General features: G+C 34.8%; 1 protein-coding gene across 1 annotated transcript; it reads right to left on the minus strand.

Annotated features, from left to right (window-relative positions):
• Positions 1 to 952: 952 nt before the first annotated feature.
• On the minus strand, positions 953 to 16284 carry LOC128230888 (von Willebrand factor D and EGF domain-containing protein-like). The gene is made up of 16 exons (XM_052943314.1): positions 16196 to 16284; positions 15272 to 15343; positions 12289 to 12447; positions 10419 to 10501; positions 9500 to 9566; positions 6670 to 6852; positions 6348 to 6556; positions 4952 to 5252; positions 4644 to 4796; positions 4287 to 4476; positions 3815 to 4005; positions 3424 to 3516; positions 3078 to 3236; positions 2663 to 2771; positions 1104 to 1789; positions 953 to 1015 (listed from the first exon to the last, which is right to left on the minus strand). The coding sequence occupies exons 2-16, from the start codon at positions 15341 to 15343 to the stop codon at positions 953 to 955; spliced, it is 2718 nt and encodes a 905-aa protein (XP_052799274.1). The 5' UTR covers positions 16196 to 16284.
• Between the last annotated feature and the right edge of the window lie 144 nt (positions 16285 to 16428).

The following is a 16428-nucleotide window of genomic DNA, read 5'->3' on the forward strand; positions in this document are numbered from 1 at the left end:
AAAAAACAATTATTTTGAGAACAGTACCAGCTGTGTTACCAACTTCGGTAAGTTTAGTTAAAAATGTTTCATTTGACTAAATCTTCCAGCTTGTTTGGCAGTTTACGCTTAATTTTCATAAAATTAACGTTTAACAACGTAATATTTCAAACATACCAAATACACCAAGTCTTTGAAATAATCAAAATTATAATCAAATTTACTTTTAGCAAAAGAAAAATTGAAATTGGAATGTCATAAAGCATTATAAGGGAACTGGCGGGAAATCCCTTCCATAATTGTAATCTTAACGAAACACTCAAAAAATATTTTTTGTTCCACTGCTGAGTTTTTTATTTAACAGAATTACACTTTAACATTTCTTATGTTCGATAGAATAATTTGGCGTTCAAAAAGAGCGATTTAACATCGTTTATGTACTTTTTGCAAAGAGTTAGTTTTAATCCCATAAATCCTTATTCTCATTTCTATATATGTATATATGACATTAAAAACATGTTTAAAGGTTCGAAAGCTCTTGTAACAGGTGAAATGTTTCTTTGATTTGATAAACTCTACATGCTAAAAAGGTCTACGAAAATGTTTTTACTTCCTTTTTTATTATTGTTTTGTTTTTGTTTATTTGTTGTTGTTCTTCTGCGGTTGTTGTCGTAGGCTTACAGTTGTTCTTGTATATTATGTCGTTGGTGTCGTATATCGTGCAGTTCTTCTTTTGTTTTTGTCGAAGAAGACTCTGTAATTGGTGTCGTAGATTGTACAGTTGTTGTCGTATGACTTAGTTGTCGCTGAACCATCAGTCGTTGTACGAGCTGCTGAAGTCGTCGCAGCCCACGCAGTAGTGAATCTTCAGTTGACGTCGAAGAAGGCTCTGCAGTTGTTGTTGTTGGCTCTGCAGTAGTTGTTATGGGTTTTGCAGTTCTTGTCGTGGGCTCTGCAGTAATCATGGTAGGGTCTACAGTAGTTGTCGTTGGCTCTTCAGTAGTTGTTGTGGGTAGTGCAGTAGTGGTTGTAGGTTCTGCAGAAGTCGTCGTAGGCTCCTTAGTAGTTGTCGTAGGTTCTGCAGTAGTTGTCATAGGCTCTGCAGTAGTTGTCGTAGGCTCTACAGTACTTGTCGTAGGCTCAGCAGTAGTTGTTGTTGGCTCTGCAGTAGTTGTTGTTGGCTCTGCAGTAGTTGTTGTTGGCTCTGCAGTTGTTGTTGTTGGATCTGCAGTAGTTGTTTTTGGCTCTGCAGTAGTTGTTTTTGGCTCTGCAGTAGTTGTTGTTGGCTCTGCAGTAGTTGTTGTTGGCTCTGCAGTAGTTGTTGTTGGCTCTGCAGTAGTTGTTGTTGGCTCTGCAGTAGTTGTTGTTGGCTCTGCAGTAGTTGTTGTTGGCTCTGCAGTAGTTGTTGTTGGCTCTGCAGTAGTTGTTGTTGGCTCTGCAGTTGTTGTTGTTGGCTCTGCAGTAGTTGTTGTTGGCTCTGCAGTTGTTGTTGTTGGCTCTGCAGTTGTTGTTGTTGGCTCTGCAGTTGTTGTTGTTGGCTCTGCAGTAGTTGTCGTAAGCTCTGCAGTAGTTGTCGTAGACTCTACAGTACTTGTCATAGGCTCTACAGTACTTGTCATAGGCTCTACAGTAGTTGTCGTAGGCTCTGCAGTTGTTGTTGTTGGCTCTGCAGTAGTTGTCGTTGGCTCTGCAGTAGTTGTCGTAGGCTCTACAGTACTTGTCATAGGCTCTGCAGTTGTTGTCGTTGGTTTTTTAGTAGTTGTAGGGTTTGTCGTAGTTGTGGTACTAACCGTCGTTGTTGTGCATGGTGCTTAAAATACACAATAATTATTAATAAAATAATTATACATTTTTCATCCGTTCTTATGGTCGAGTTTTAAAGGGGAACGGCTGAAGAGTGAAAGCACGCTAAAAGCTGACTTATGAACTGAAAAAGGATTTTCATGGGTAAATAATTTTTTAGTCGCAAAAGAAAGATGAATTGTTCTCAAGTCGTTCCTTTTGCTATGCAGGATTAAAATGCGTTGAAAAGGGAAGGGTCAATTTTGCGACTCACTTTTGGTGGTACACGACATGTCACCATTTTGTGGCGTTTCGCTTTTGTAGGTTAATATGTGTCGCATTTTTGCACTGCATGTGTCACATTTTGGTTTAAAACAATATTAAATTTAATAAAACACAATGCGTGAACTTCTCAAAACAAAAAGCCATGACAACAATAGAAGGAAGCTTATTAAAAATACTATGTCTCGCTTTGGTCAGGTCTTTGTATGGCAACAAGGCGAAAGACCGCAAATGCTACTTAATGTATTTTTGCGTTAGCGAGTTGAAAAGGCAATGGCGACAAGTGGGGCAACTAAAATATCCGTCAATACAAATTAACTAATTTATTTCTCCAAATTTTGGTGCCATTTTACTTACCCTTTGTCGCCTTATCGAAGTTTCGAAACGAGAATTCAAAAGAGGCACTATGTGTCGATTTCGGCTGTCCACTTTTTTACCCTGTATATCCTCCACTTACAATGACAGACCTCAGTAAACATACCAGTGACTGTTGTCAACAACGCCACTGATTATCTCACTTGCATGTCATTGATTCCCCTTTTTGTTATAGATCTAAATTTTTAAATTCAATTTTGACCGAGACGCTCAAAATCATCTCTCATTTATCCTCTTTATTTACCTTCAGACCAGTCTGTAGCACTGACGGAGGAGTTGCATCTCAGACAAGTATTTAACGGTGAAACTTCACCATCAGAATAACACCTATTCTCGATAAAACATCCGCTTGTCTGAAATTGTGACAAATATCTGTGTTTAGGATGATACTTAAATTTAAACGCCACAAATTATTTGATTACCGACAAATGGAATCTGAAGTACTGTCCCATACATGTACATCACAAGAATAATATATGATAAAATATACAAAGTTGTAAATCATATTGGGTATAAAGCAAGAAAGATGGTTAAATCGGAAACTCTTTTAATTACATCACCGTGGTTATACATGAAACAATATTTGTTTATTGGTAAATACACCAGTAAGCTTTTAATGGTTCTAAGAGGTTTCCAGCGCGTTATGACGATAAACTTACGGTATTTAAAAAGACAGTCCCGTTCGTATTTTTATCGTAAGCAACATTTTGGCATGTAGAATCAAATACAAAGACCGATTTGATATTGCCATAATTAGAGCCACCGTTACTTGCTGAAACCTCGTACTTCACTGCAAATGCATCAGCGTCGTACTTGTTCTGGATAAAAGAAACAAATCATATTGTATCTATTTTCTCAGAATATGTTGGACATAATATATAATGCTTCATTATTCTTATAAAAATATGCTTTACTGGAATAAAGGTTTTACGCACTGAACATTATTTCTGTATGTACACCATGCTGCAGAAAAAGACAACGTTAAGATAACACGTGAACACTTACGTGGTTGGAGCAACAAACCCCAGTGAATATATCTTCGTATGAACCATTTGAACGATATTCAGAAACCAATTCTTCTTCCCCGTTTATGGATATCTGAAATGAACAAATCGGGTGCAATTTTCTGCTTGTTTTTGCTCATAGGCACATATTCCGTAGACCATACATAGAAAGCTACATTTCACTAAGTCCTTTAACAAGCTGTATTCCTGGAATTCACATTCTAAAGATACGACCGTTGTTAAATAATTTAACAGTAATGACATGATAATGTTAAAAATATTCCATATCCTTCGTTACGTTGATGAGGTGAAAGATGATAACAAAGCAGATCTTTTTTCATTCGATGAAAAGAAACATCGCACAGAACAGCTGAATGACACATTTTTCTTACCTTGAATGTCTTAACATTGCACCGAATGGAACGCAGAATGGCACCGCTCCTTATTGAAAAACATCGACAGTCGTCGGACCTTTCAGCAGTGTCGCATTCACCCCCAGTTTCTATGTCGTCTATTATCAACGGATCTCTTTCATCGATCGAACAATCAGCTCCATGGTAAAATGTATCGCAAACGCACACGCCTGCAAAAAAGCCTTCATTAGAAAAGATAACATTTTAACTTCTCTGTCTGCATATGTCAAAGAAGTAATAGGTATGAGGGAATGGTTACCTCTTTAATTAAATGATTTGAAACCTTATTCTTGTACGAGTAATTCATTTTCAAATTAATTATTGATCGTGCATTTATGAGATAAATGAAGGTTGCTGGTGTTCTTAACTGAATGCACAATTATATCGATATACTATTATGTCATATTTCCCGATTCAAGATTAAGCGATGAAAAGATTATGTAATATATACCTTCCCCACTATTATTAACGAGTGTGCAATTTCCGTTTCCTGTGCAGTTAGATGGACAAGTATTTGCCAGAAAAACGTCTATCCTCTCAGTGTTGTTAGCAGCGTATTCCGGTTGTAAGTCTATCATATTCTTTACCAAGTCGTTATACGACTCCACATGTGCGTTTGCCCAAACTAACGTTCCACCAACCTAAGCATAACATTTACAACATAAAAATTGTTAAAAAATGTCCTTTTATTTATATAAAGTAACTGAACAACAAGATGTCAACGGGAAACCAGTTAACTAAAACGTAAACAGACATTATCTCACAATGAAGGCACGATGGTACAATTAAAGCATTTCGAATTCAGTACCCTAACATCATACGCGCAGTTTTTTATAACTTCTTGAGGGTTTTCAAGCGCCGACAAATCTGAATAACTCTGCACCGCTAAACTTCCGTTTATTAAAGCCGTGCATGCTTTATTTGCATCTTCAGTGGTAATATCCTGGGCCCCTGCTTGGCGCTTTAAATATACACATATAACATATTAGTTTATCATGATTCTATAAGTACTGCGTACGAAATACTAAAACAAAGGAACTGACTGAAATTAGATAGTGCCTAGTCATTTAATATTTACATTAGCATATTTAGGAATGGCATGTTAATGATGCAAACCTTGTACAAATAGTGCATTGGGGGGTCGACAGAGTTCATCAAATCAAAAAGTCGCCGCAACTCTTTCATGTGAGAATCTGTTCCTCGCTTCTTCCTGTTTCCTTTGGAAACATGACATTTTAATGGCGTTATGCTGTTTGGGAATGAACACTTGTAATACTGAGTAGACGAACAGTTCGCGGCTCCGCTTTGACAAAAGCAGTACAAATGATTTCTTTCTTTCCATGACTGCAAACTTCGATCTGAGTTTATGAAAAGATTCTTTTCCTTCAAACCAGTATTTTGGGTGTCACTGTCCATTCTGGAATGCCAAATGATACAGTATTACATATATGCAACAAATGACAGATTGTCCGGTTAGCGCAGTGATTAGCGCACTCGCTTTTCACCTAGGCGACCCGGGTTCGACTCCTTGCTTGGGCGCATGTGAGTTGGTTTGTGGACACCAAGCCGGACAAGTGAGTTTTCTCCGGGTTCTCCGATTTCCCCCACAACACAAGACCACACTCGCGTAAAATCGTGCCAACGAGAGTGATTAATATAACGTTGAAATAACTTGTTTCATAATCGTTGTAAAATTAACATGTTTAAAGTAAATGACAGATACAATTAGACTATAACCAGTTGTAGATATATTTGAGAAAAATATTTAACTTATGTGGCAGTCAGTAAACACCTGTTTCACAGACCGTTCTTAGGCGGTAACTCCACCATTTATTAACAAATGTAGTTGTGTGGTTGTTCTGTAATGGTTTCAGCGTTGCACGTCTCTCGTTTAGCGTATGTTTGGCTTTTCTTGTGCCTTTGAACAGGGTTATCGTTAACGTTTTGACTACTGAGCTTGTCCCTGTAGTTTGCATTGTTGTTCAATTATTATTATTTGAATATGTCTTCTCTATGCATGTTCACTTTTCGCAATGTGCTCGTCCATCAGTGAAACAAATCATGATTGCAATGTCAGGTTTGCATCGAGCAGACGGTCAACTTCTACCTCCCAAAAATGGCTTCAACACTATTTCGTTTGTAACCGCGCCATACTTGCGAACGTTGTTTAAAGATACGATTAATTTTAATCGATTAATTTATACCAGAGGAAACTGTGCCTTTGGGGAAGCCGTCCACCGCTTAAATAGTTCCGCGTGATACTTGAGGTATACATCAAATCGCTGATGATGGCAGTATGTTGTTATGATTTATGAGGTCAATCGACAGGTATGTGTGTTGAACTTGTTTTAAAGTTTATTGATGGAAAAGGGTGAGAATAAAGTCACGATCTTTTAATGATTAAAAACTTTAAATGCTAAGATAATAACAAAATAACATGGCGATTTCCTCCACTCACGCATGGTTCCACAAAAATCTACTAACCAAATATAGTATTTATCAACTACTTTACCTCCATGACTCAGCGAAGTCATTCTCATTCAGCAGTTGCTGACCATTACTGCCCAAAAACTCATTATTGACATCATTGTCGAATGTTCCACATAATCCTTCAATGCTGTTAAAATCTTTAGGAGCCATGTATATGTCTATATTCATCGTTCCTTCATAGCTACCACCATAAAGACGAATTTCAATACGTGTTCCAATTGGTGTCAGAACCTAAAAGCATCACATAAAACAGTCAAGATTACTGTAAGAAAGTTGTGCGTTGTTTTAAACTTCAGGATAGTTCATAACAATAGCGACATGATGAATGCTAAATATAATCTTACCCTATATTTTTCGGAGTTTATTTCTAGAACTTCCAATATCCCCCCTTCGCCACAATGGACAAAATCAATGTAATGGATTGATCCGCATCTATTTATCATGAACACGTCCTTCCCTGCACGAACAGCAACACAACAGGCGCACATTGCATGATCGTTGTTGCATGGTTTAGTTTTCTGCTGTACCTATTATATAAAAACAACTTATTGTTAAGTACTTTGGGTCATAGTAGCAGCTGATCGCTTATCATGTTCCATGGTGCTAAAATTTAACGGCATTGCAACGGCAAGTTTTATATTTGGTTTAAGACGTGCGACATGGGGCTTGATTTTAGGTTTATAGACTTACGTTCACTTATAAATTACAAACGGATCGATACATCGAGCTAAAATATAGAACCGAATCTAACTTGCAAAGAAACCTTGAAAGTACTCACTTCAATGATGATTATTCGGTTTATTATTGTTACGATTTGTAATCGCCGAAGCAATACAGGTTATTTTTGTTGTTGTTGGGAATTGGGGCCCGGGCGGGTCATTATTTGAAAAAAATATTGAAAGACTTTAACAATTTACCAAAGCGATATTCTTTCGAAGTCTCTTCAAGATTTCATTTTTATTGTGAAGAGGAATTATTTTATTGTATTTTGATGTTGTTGTTTTTCGTTGCTTTTATGTGAACTATTATAACACTGCCTTGGATGCGTTGTTAAATAAATGCGTATTGTGATGTTGTAAAAAATATCAATGATCTTAATTGCTGAGAGGATGGACTCCACTAAACAACGGCAATGTGACGTCTCAAGTTCCATGAGTTTACATGTATTTAAATGGCTTATTAGTAGGGATGCAAACGAATATTCGAATATTCCAATATTCGATCAAACGTTTGGTATTCGAATGTCAAAATCGGTATTCGAATATTCGATGTTTTTGTTGAATTAATAAATTAATAAATTAATAAACTTTTTGCCTACAACTGTCATCTTCGTCTGTTCTGTTTTTACAACGATGTACCCGTAATGCCACAGGTGTGAACTTGATGACACGCGTCATATCGGATATATCGTCGGGAACTATAAACAGTCCCCGTAATTTTGCATTTACTGGCTGTTAGACAAGTGACATCAAACACATTCTAAATATTTTGGGAACATTTAAGATCGTCCTTTATACCAATGTGTTGTCTTCACTTCTAATCAAGCTTGTCGATATTGCGCAAATCGCCTTGATGATTCGAAGGACAAGTGCTAGTTATTTGCTTTAAACTGTTTTCAATGTTTCCATACAACGCTCTTGCGTTGCAAATTAATTGTATGGTTTAACGTTTAAGGATATATGTCCTGTATACAGCAGTCAAAATCGACGTCTGGCCATGGTTGGTGTCGTTTTCTATAAATATATTTCGTAAACATCAATCCCAGAACGAGGCTGTAAGTACAACGTTGGCGCATATCGTCATTTAACCGGGGAAAAACGAAATTCCCCAATCTTATTTTGCATTGTTTACAAAAGTTATTAGTAACGAGTTGTATATACAATAGGTCTGCGTAACATAAAATCAAGTGCATGTTTGAGACACAGTAAAGTTTAGCGTGTCAAGTGTACAAAACGCATCTATATCAGTGTTTGTTATAAAGATGTAATGTACATGAGGTACGGATAATATCCCCCCCCCCCCGGATGATTCCCCCCCCCCCGGACATTAGCCCCTAGGACCATAGCCCTCCCGGATGATAGCCCCCCCCCCCCGTCTTAGTGAAAAAACGGACGATATCCCCCCCCCCAATATTAAAATGCATATTATAACCAGTTTATTTAAGCAAATTTGCAAAACAATGATTTTTATTATAAAATGAAACAACCCAAAGGCATAAATCAATGGAAAAAAATCATGAATAGTGAAAAATAAACGGAAAAAGCATGTGATTTTGCAATGAAACATTTATTATTTTAAAAGTTAATTGTTTTCTCGGTTATTTGTTGACTAAGCACTTATTTAATAATCTTTGATCAGTATGTTCTCACCTTTAATTATCATTTGCATTGACCTTTAATTATTTAATAGGGTGATAATCCTTAATGCGATAGTGACATTATATGTTTTATTTCTTTTGAAGATGTTTTATATGTAAAGTCATTTATATATATGCAGGGGGGCTATTGTCTGGGGGGGGGGGCTATTGTCTGGGAGGGCTATCATCCGGGGGGGATATGGTCCTAGGGGCTAATGTCGGGGGGGGGGGGCAATCATCCGGGGGGGATATCATCCTACACTCTATGTACATTGTGGAATAAAATATGTCCATATTTGATTGAGACTGTTTATTGAGAGGACTGTCAAGTGCCAACGCCACCTACCATTTAATCTAAAGTGAAATGTTAATAAACTATAAAAAGCAAAGTATCGATCAACTGTCAGTAAAAGTGCGTTTCTAATAATCGCCGATTTTCACAATAACATTCAGTGTCTGAATCTTAAACACAAATCAAAGACGTTATAAATATATATCAAAATAGTAGAAAAGTACAGGGCCTTGGAAAGAGGCGTAGCCTGTTCATTACTTAACATTTAAAAATAAAATTTTACGGCGTTACGAGTGAGTGCTTCAAGCACATTTATTTCAAACAATAGCAGATTGACACAACATTGAAACAAACGCAACTATAACATCAGCGCATAAAATGCTGCCTTAATTATATATATATATTTTTTTATCTACAAAATGCTGGAATAAATCTATCTATTTTTTTCAAATGTGAGGTAGCCAAATTTCGGCCGCTGCTAAAGAAGATTCAAAAGTTCTGATACAGCTATTTCTACATGTCTTACCTCAATATCATACGCCTTATTGGTGTACATCATATAAACTCCGGCATCGCTTTGTTGTTCGTAATATCTGTTAAAAGAAAACTAATCGTGGTCAAATGCTATTTTCATCCAAGATGTTTATTTGAATACCAAACTAATCCATACTATGACTTATCACCAGTACACGTTGCAAAGTGCATAACATAAGCAAAATGACAGTGCGGCAGTGGCAAAAACTAATGTGAACTGACTTTAAAATTTGAGAAACATTCTCTTACTTCTTGGCTCACTATTATACTAAAATAAGATTCTGTACAAAATTGTTTTTAATAAAGCCTATGTTCTAAGTTTTCCTGTATTTAAACGTCTTTAAATGTATTTTGTACACGGAGAACCGTTTTTGGTTTCAAAATCTCTGTACAAATTTGTATCTTGAATGGTTTTAATTGGTATTTTAAGATATCTAAGGTTTAGCTGTAAACTAGATATTCACCATTTTTTCTTATTTTCATAAAACAAACCACAGCAGCAGTACCTAATAAACCAATTAGCTGATAACAATCTATGGTAAGACTTAACAGTACTTATTACATTACCATACATTTGGAATTGTCCTATTTCGCCGACAGCTGCAGTTTTCGTTGAGTAGTAAGCTAGTAACAAAATATTTTTAAATGATGTTCATAATTTTCTTATTGGCCCCTAAACAGTTAAAGATAAAATTTATATACCTAGTTTGCATACTTCTTGAGTTATCGTAGGATCTCTTTTTGGGAATTTTAGCTGCCATAGCAACGTGCATTATATTCTAATTTCAAAACATATCTTGTATTCTTCTTATTACAGCGTCTAGTATTCCGGAGGGAGAGACTGACGGACAGACAGACGGATATAGAGTAAAAGTGAACACGTAATTTATTGAAAAGTGAAATAATTTAACCTTCCATCTGTAGTCCTCATATGTGGATCAATATGAGAGTAACACCACTTGCTTTTGTACTCTTCCATGTCCTCGACAATGACCTTTAATGAAAAAAAACCCAAAATACCGAGCTTACTATCATATATCCTAGACGAGTTGAATAGGAGTGTGTACTATAAGAGAAAACGTGTCATATTTTTTCAAACAAATGATCGGTCGATAAAAAAATAACGAACAACACCACAAAACAATGCCATTTGCCTTGTTGCATGCATTGCAGACATAAAGTAACCGAAGAACAGTGTCTGGTATTTTCATATAATTTAATTAAATTCCGTTTGGCAAAAGTATAAATGATGAGATGAAATTAAGTAAGATTAACAACATATATAAAGCACAGTATTTTTGTTTTCAGTATTTGCTTTATTTTCAATCGTGACGTCACTTTTGCATTGATGATTTCATGATTGCATAGTATGTCCAGGGAGTCATCAGTGAATAAATTGAAAAGAAATCTCGAACAATAATGATAACAAGAGAATCAAGAGGAAACTTTTCTTTTAATGCTAACAATATTTAAATTAGTTATCGATTATAATTAAGAATGTTTTTTAACAAATAGGCATTCTGATATATTTTTAGAAAAATGTTATCTTAAAAATGCATTATCAGATATTTGTCATTTGTATTATATAGAAAATGCAAGTATATTAATAGTGGATTAAGGTGATTGGCCATGAAATAAAAAAAACTGCTTACAGATAAAAAAAACTGTTTATCTGTTGTTACTGTTGAATTTATATACATTTATTTTCTGTATAATAAACCAATCAATTTTGTTTTGGTACTGAGTACAGCTTATAATTGCCATCCGTTGCAAGCATACCCAATGTCAATACAGTTTCTAAATTAAGCAGCCCTAACAAATTATAGAAAAATAAATATAAAATTAAAGTTACCATGGGGCCTTTGGATTAAAGATTACTAGAATGGATTGTAAAATTATGATTCTCCTAAAGGGTACAAACACTTATTGACATCAATCAATTTCAAATACAAAATCATTCATGCCTTGAATAATGGTCAAACCTATTTGTTATCGCAACGGATGAAATAAGGAAACAATATGTCACAGAGTTATGGTTCTTCAAAATTGAAGATTCAACACCGCGATCAATTAATGCTTCAAGATTCATTCATTTCAAAAGCAAATTCATTTAGTGATTTACTAAAACACAAAAATGCCAAGGGAGGCAATTTGGGAACAATGGGCAACAGTTATTGCTCTTAAAACGTGCTCGAGTTCAACGTGTGCTTGCTTATTATTAGTTGTTGAAATTTCACTAACTTCTCTTTAAATACACAAAATGCATACAAAGTGTTTTTCTTATGTCAAAGAAGCCAATTTGATGATGTTGGTGAAAGAGGTGTATGTAATATATTGATTCTTTAAATCTTATTCAATTCCTTCAAAATCGTGCTGTGATGTTAAGTAAATTCATTTGTTGAATTTGAATAACAAACTCGGGCCATAAATCTGACAATATTTTTATAGTTTTATAATTTGTTACTATTGGTAACTTTAATGGGTTATGGTTATTCAGGATAAAAACAAAACTGACGGACGGACAGCCAGGATGATCACTATATGACAAAACCTAGTATAAGTGTCAAATCAAAAGATCATATAAAACTGTTTTATTAATATATTCTCAGAAGCAGCTGTTCGGTAAATATGTCAAATACATGTTAAAACTACAAGTTCATGCTACATTATTGGTAATCCATTTTTTTAAATTTAGAACTAAAATTTCTTTTATGAAATGCATGTGAGATGTATGTAATGATGTAAAAAAACTATTACGTGAAAAACTTTGACAAATCTTACCCGGACACTCGGAAGAACATAATTATGCCACAACGCGCTTGTGTGCGACCCAAATCTGAGATCGATGTCAAACACGCTTTTGTCGTTGTAATCAATGTCCACAGTTACAATTGGGAACCGTATCTCTGCTGGTTCAAAGGTTCCATCTGCATTCAGCGACTGTTGAAACAAAGAGAAAAAATGCAAAACATCTCGATTAATTGTACAAATAAAGAATCTGTCATCATATGATATACACAATTTTATTTTGTCAGCGTCTGATTCTTAGACGAGCAGAATAAGATGTGGTCTTCAAATGTTGTATTACATGACGATGAGTGTTAGATTCTTTCAAAAGAAGAATTGTTTTAAAGTTAGAAGCAATACTTTTAAATATTCGTTACAGATTAAAGGCAGTGAAAGTAATTTCATCGGTATGTATAGTTTAACCATATTTTAACATAGTAATTAGTTCTGCATAAATGTCGTCTAAACCGTAAAGAAGTTGTCAGGGTTTTCTTATAATTAAAATATATGAATTTAAAACGTTGACAAAATTAAATAACGTTTGGCATTAAAATAAGACAGTTACGTGACTTATTACGCAGTGTCTTGGGGATCTTAAAAAAGATTATTGGAGCTACATGCCAGTTGGAAGTGCCCGATCCAAGTACTTTCGTTTGAGAAAATCGCCTCAACATCAAACTGTACGCGGTTAGATATGCATATTGCTAATGTATACAATATATACGTTTTGCGGATGCATACGAGACAAAGAACTTGAAGCGTATCTTTAACCAGATGTTTTGTCGTTGCTATTGTCATTTTGTGTTATTGCATTTTTACAGCACAGAGACATAGGTAACAGGCCTTAGAAAAGTTACATGTCATTGTCAAAAATATGAAATACTATATATATGGATTTTGATATATTGTTGAAATTTTCGATAACTGTAAGAAAAATATTACATTTAACAGTTATTTTAAGTCATCATTTTTTATTAAGATCCACAATTAAAGTTATCAGAAGAGATACTTTTCCAAACAATTCGAATACAAGATACAAGACTGGTGAGTTTCGCTATGGAGTTGTCTTATACTCATTTGGAGCATTATTAGCGAATGGGAGTTGAAGAAGCTTGGACTAACTTCAGTAAGATTTCATGGATAGTTGGCTTGTTGGTAGATAAATGTAAAGACGTAGTTCGGGTGTGTTTTGTAGGTCATGGTCTCTGTTGCAAAACTTAAGAATGGTTTTCGTGTGTATTTTAGTGATGGAAGTTATTGTATAAGAAGCGTATTTGAAGACAGAGCATGAAAAACCTTTTGATTTTATGGGGTTAATTTTAAAAGCGTTGTAATTAAGACAGAAAAAGGTTAACGCTCAATAAATTAAAAAGCTTCTAGTGTTGAAACTTGGAATAATGCAAGCTGTTTTGAAGACGTAAACTTGGGTTGCATTTGAGGCAAACGAGATAAAGGTCGATGTCACCGTTACTAAAAGCATAGTGTTACTATAAGCAATAGTATGAAAACTGAAGTTGATATACTATACAGTTATAGTTGGGGTAAAGACCCGCCTGTTGATTTTTGCAATACATATTTAATAATATAATTAATTATAAATTGAAGTTTAACTTCAAAACGCACGCAAAACATATTGTTATATAATTACATTAAAACAAAACGTATACTATCCAATTTTTCCAACCTGTTTACCCTCGATGTATGTAAGGTGTTGGTGACATAAATTTGTTTCTAAATATGTTTAAAAGAAGGGCTACTGATAATTACATACAAATTTGGCAGTCTGAGCTCAGAGAGTCTAGTAGAGCTCGAAATTACGTGCATGTGTCGTTTTTTTGAATTACAACCCTATTTGTGTAATGTAAATATAACAAAATATAGATATGCATTGTCTAGGTTAAGAATGTCAAGTCATATGTTGAGCATCGAAACAGGTAGATGGCATAAACCAACAGCAACACCTTATAATGAAAGAACATGCTTATTTTGTAACACTCTTGAAGACGAATACCACTTTTTACTTGAATGTCAATTGTATGCTGAACTACGAGAAATGTATATCAAACCATATTACTTTAAAAGACGGAATATGTTTAAGTTTATTGAGTTGATGACCTCTCAGAAAGCTGTTGTGAATAGAAATTTAGCGATGTATGTTTCAAGCGTTTGAATTACGAAAAACGTTTCATAAGTATTATGAGTAAAAAACATATCCTCTTCGCTGTCAATACATCATGTCTTACGACCTATGACTTATTTTGTATAACAATTAATGTACGTTTTATAATATGTATACTCATGGACATATTGTCTATTGTATTATGAAATAAAACTTAAAACTTTATGTCAAGATTATATTTTTCATTAAACGCAAACAAATTGGTTGAAATATGTTAAACCTGATCGCACTTCATATGGAATAAAAGTTTTTAAATAAATAGCCGGGTTAAAAAAGAAGTATATTTTAAATGAGAGTTTTCAATTGAAAACCCAACTCAATAATAGAAAATGGGAATTTCTTCAAATTGTACAGAACAGACAAGACCAGTTGGTAGTTTTGGTATTTTCAATATATTGTGCTAAGGATATTTTTTCTAATAAAAGAAGGGAATTTGGTAATGATCACATAGTTATAGTTCCTAAACTATCAATACTAATGCACATAAAGGTTCACTTATTAGTTGATATGAATTTCTTGTTTCATACTTCATTGCCTTCAACGCCTAAATTTTCAGGTTTTTAAAATGAAACATATATAAAGTGTCAATTACGATAACCAAAAAAATATCAAAGATCCTTTAGTTTGTGATTATAAATATTGAATAAATGGAACACGTTAGAAACAAATGTTTATACAGTATGGGAAATACATAAAGTGATGATTGAACCTTTCACGCGGTATATTTAACGGTATTTCTGCAAATACACAGAATCGATAAAGACTAAGCAGTACATATATACGACTTAGTAAACTTACTGTTAGCACATTGCTGCAGTCCATGGTGCTTCGTACGTCTCCGGTGCATTCAGGTATTTTCTTTTTACCCATCTATCAAACCATGTAATGATTCAAACATTGTTATGATTGTATCTAACAAGAATATTCATATCGTCATCATGTCATGATACTACAGGGACTCGGACAATTCCAAGGCGGTTAATCCATCATATATTACAAGTAAAATAAAATAAAATTGGCAAATCGGCATCTTGCCTTTGATAAAGCTTCCAGCACTTAGGCGAACCCAGGTTCGATTCCCGGCCTGGGTGCATGTGAGTTTGGTTTGTGGTCACCAAGCCGGACAAGTGGGTTTCCTCCGAGTACTCCGGTTTCCCCCACAACACAAGACCACACTCTCGCGTAAAATCGTGCCAACGAGAGTGATAAACATAATGTTGCAATAACTTGTTTCACAATCGTTGTAAAATAAATAGGTTTGAATTTATTGATAAAGCTATTTTGTTGCGTGTGTGGTCTGTCTGTGGTGTTTATTCGCTTGTGTCTCTCCTTCAGCGTCGTTTGAGACCTCGTCTTGGGTCTCTAAACAGGGTTATACTAGCATTTTTGACTACAGGGCTGGTCCCTGTAGTTTTCATTGTATTTTATTGAATGAAACACTTAAAACTACATAGACAGACCAAGTTTCCTAAAGTTTAACCCAAATCCTGTTTAACGAAACAATGATCCAGACAAAACAAACACGAGGTGAGAGACGCAAAACACTAAGACAACCCATTTAACAAATCTATCAAAATATCGTCATTGTTAGAATGGGTTCGATAAAAAGATATCACATGGAAGCATGATATCAATATTTCAGTATATATTTTAATAAAAACAATATTTCAAAAATAAATAATCGTAATGATAAACTAATTTGTTATATACATTGAGTCATACCTCTAATGTCAATTTACACTGATCCTGAATAGGTAGTCCGTCCAAATATTGACAAGCCACTGGGATCGTTGTTTTCAAGACAATTTCTCCAATACCTCCTTTTGGTAAATGTATCGTTCTATTTTCAATCTGTTAAAAAGAAGTAAAAACACGCAATTGAACCATTTCCATTTGTGTGCATTTATGTGCATAAATATGGCGTCTTGGGCGAACACTACGTATTTTAACCGTTG

Source organism: Mya arenaria, chromosome 4, assembly GCF_026914265.1.
Source record: "Mya arenaria isolate MELC-2E11 chromosome 4, ASM2691426v1".
In the NCBI taxonomy this organism is placed as follows: Eukaryota; Metazoa; Mollusca; class Bivalvia; order Myida; family Myidae; genus Mya; species Mya arenaria.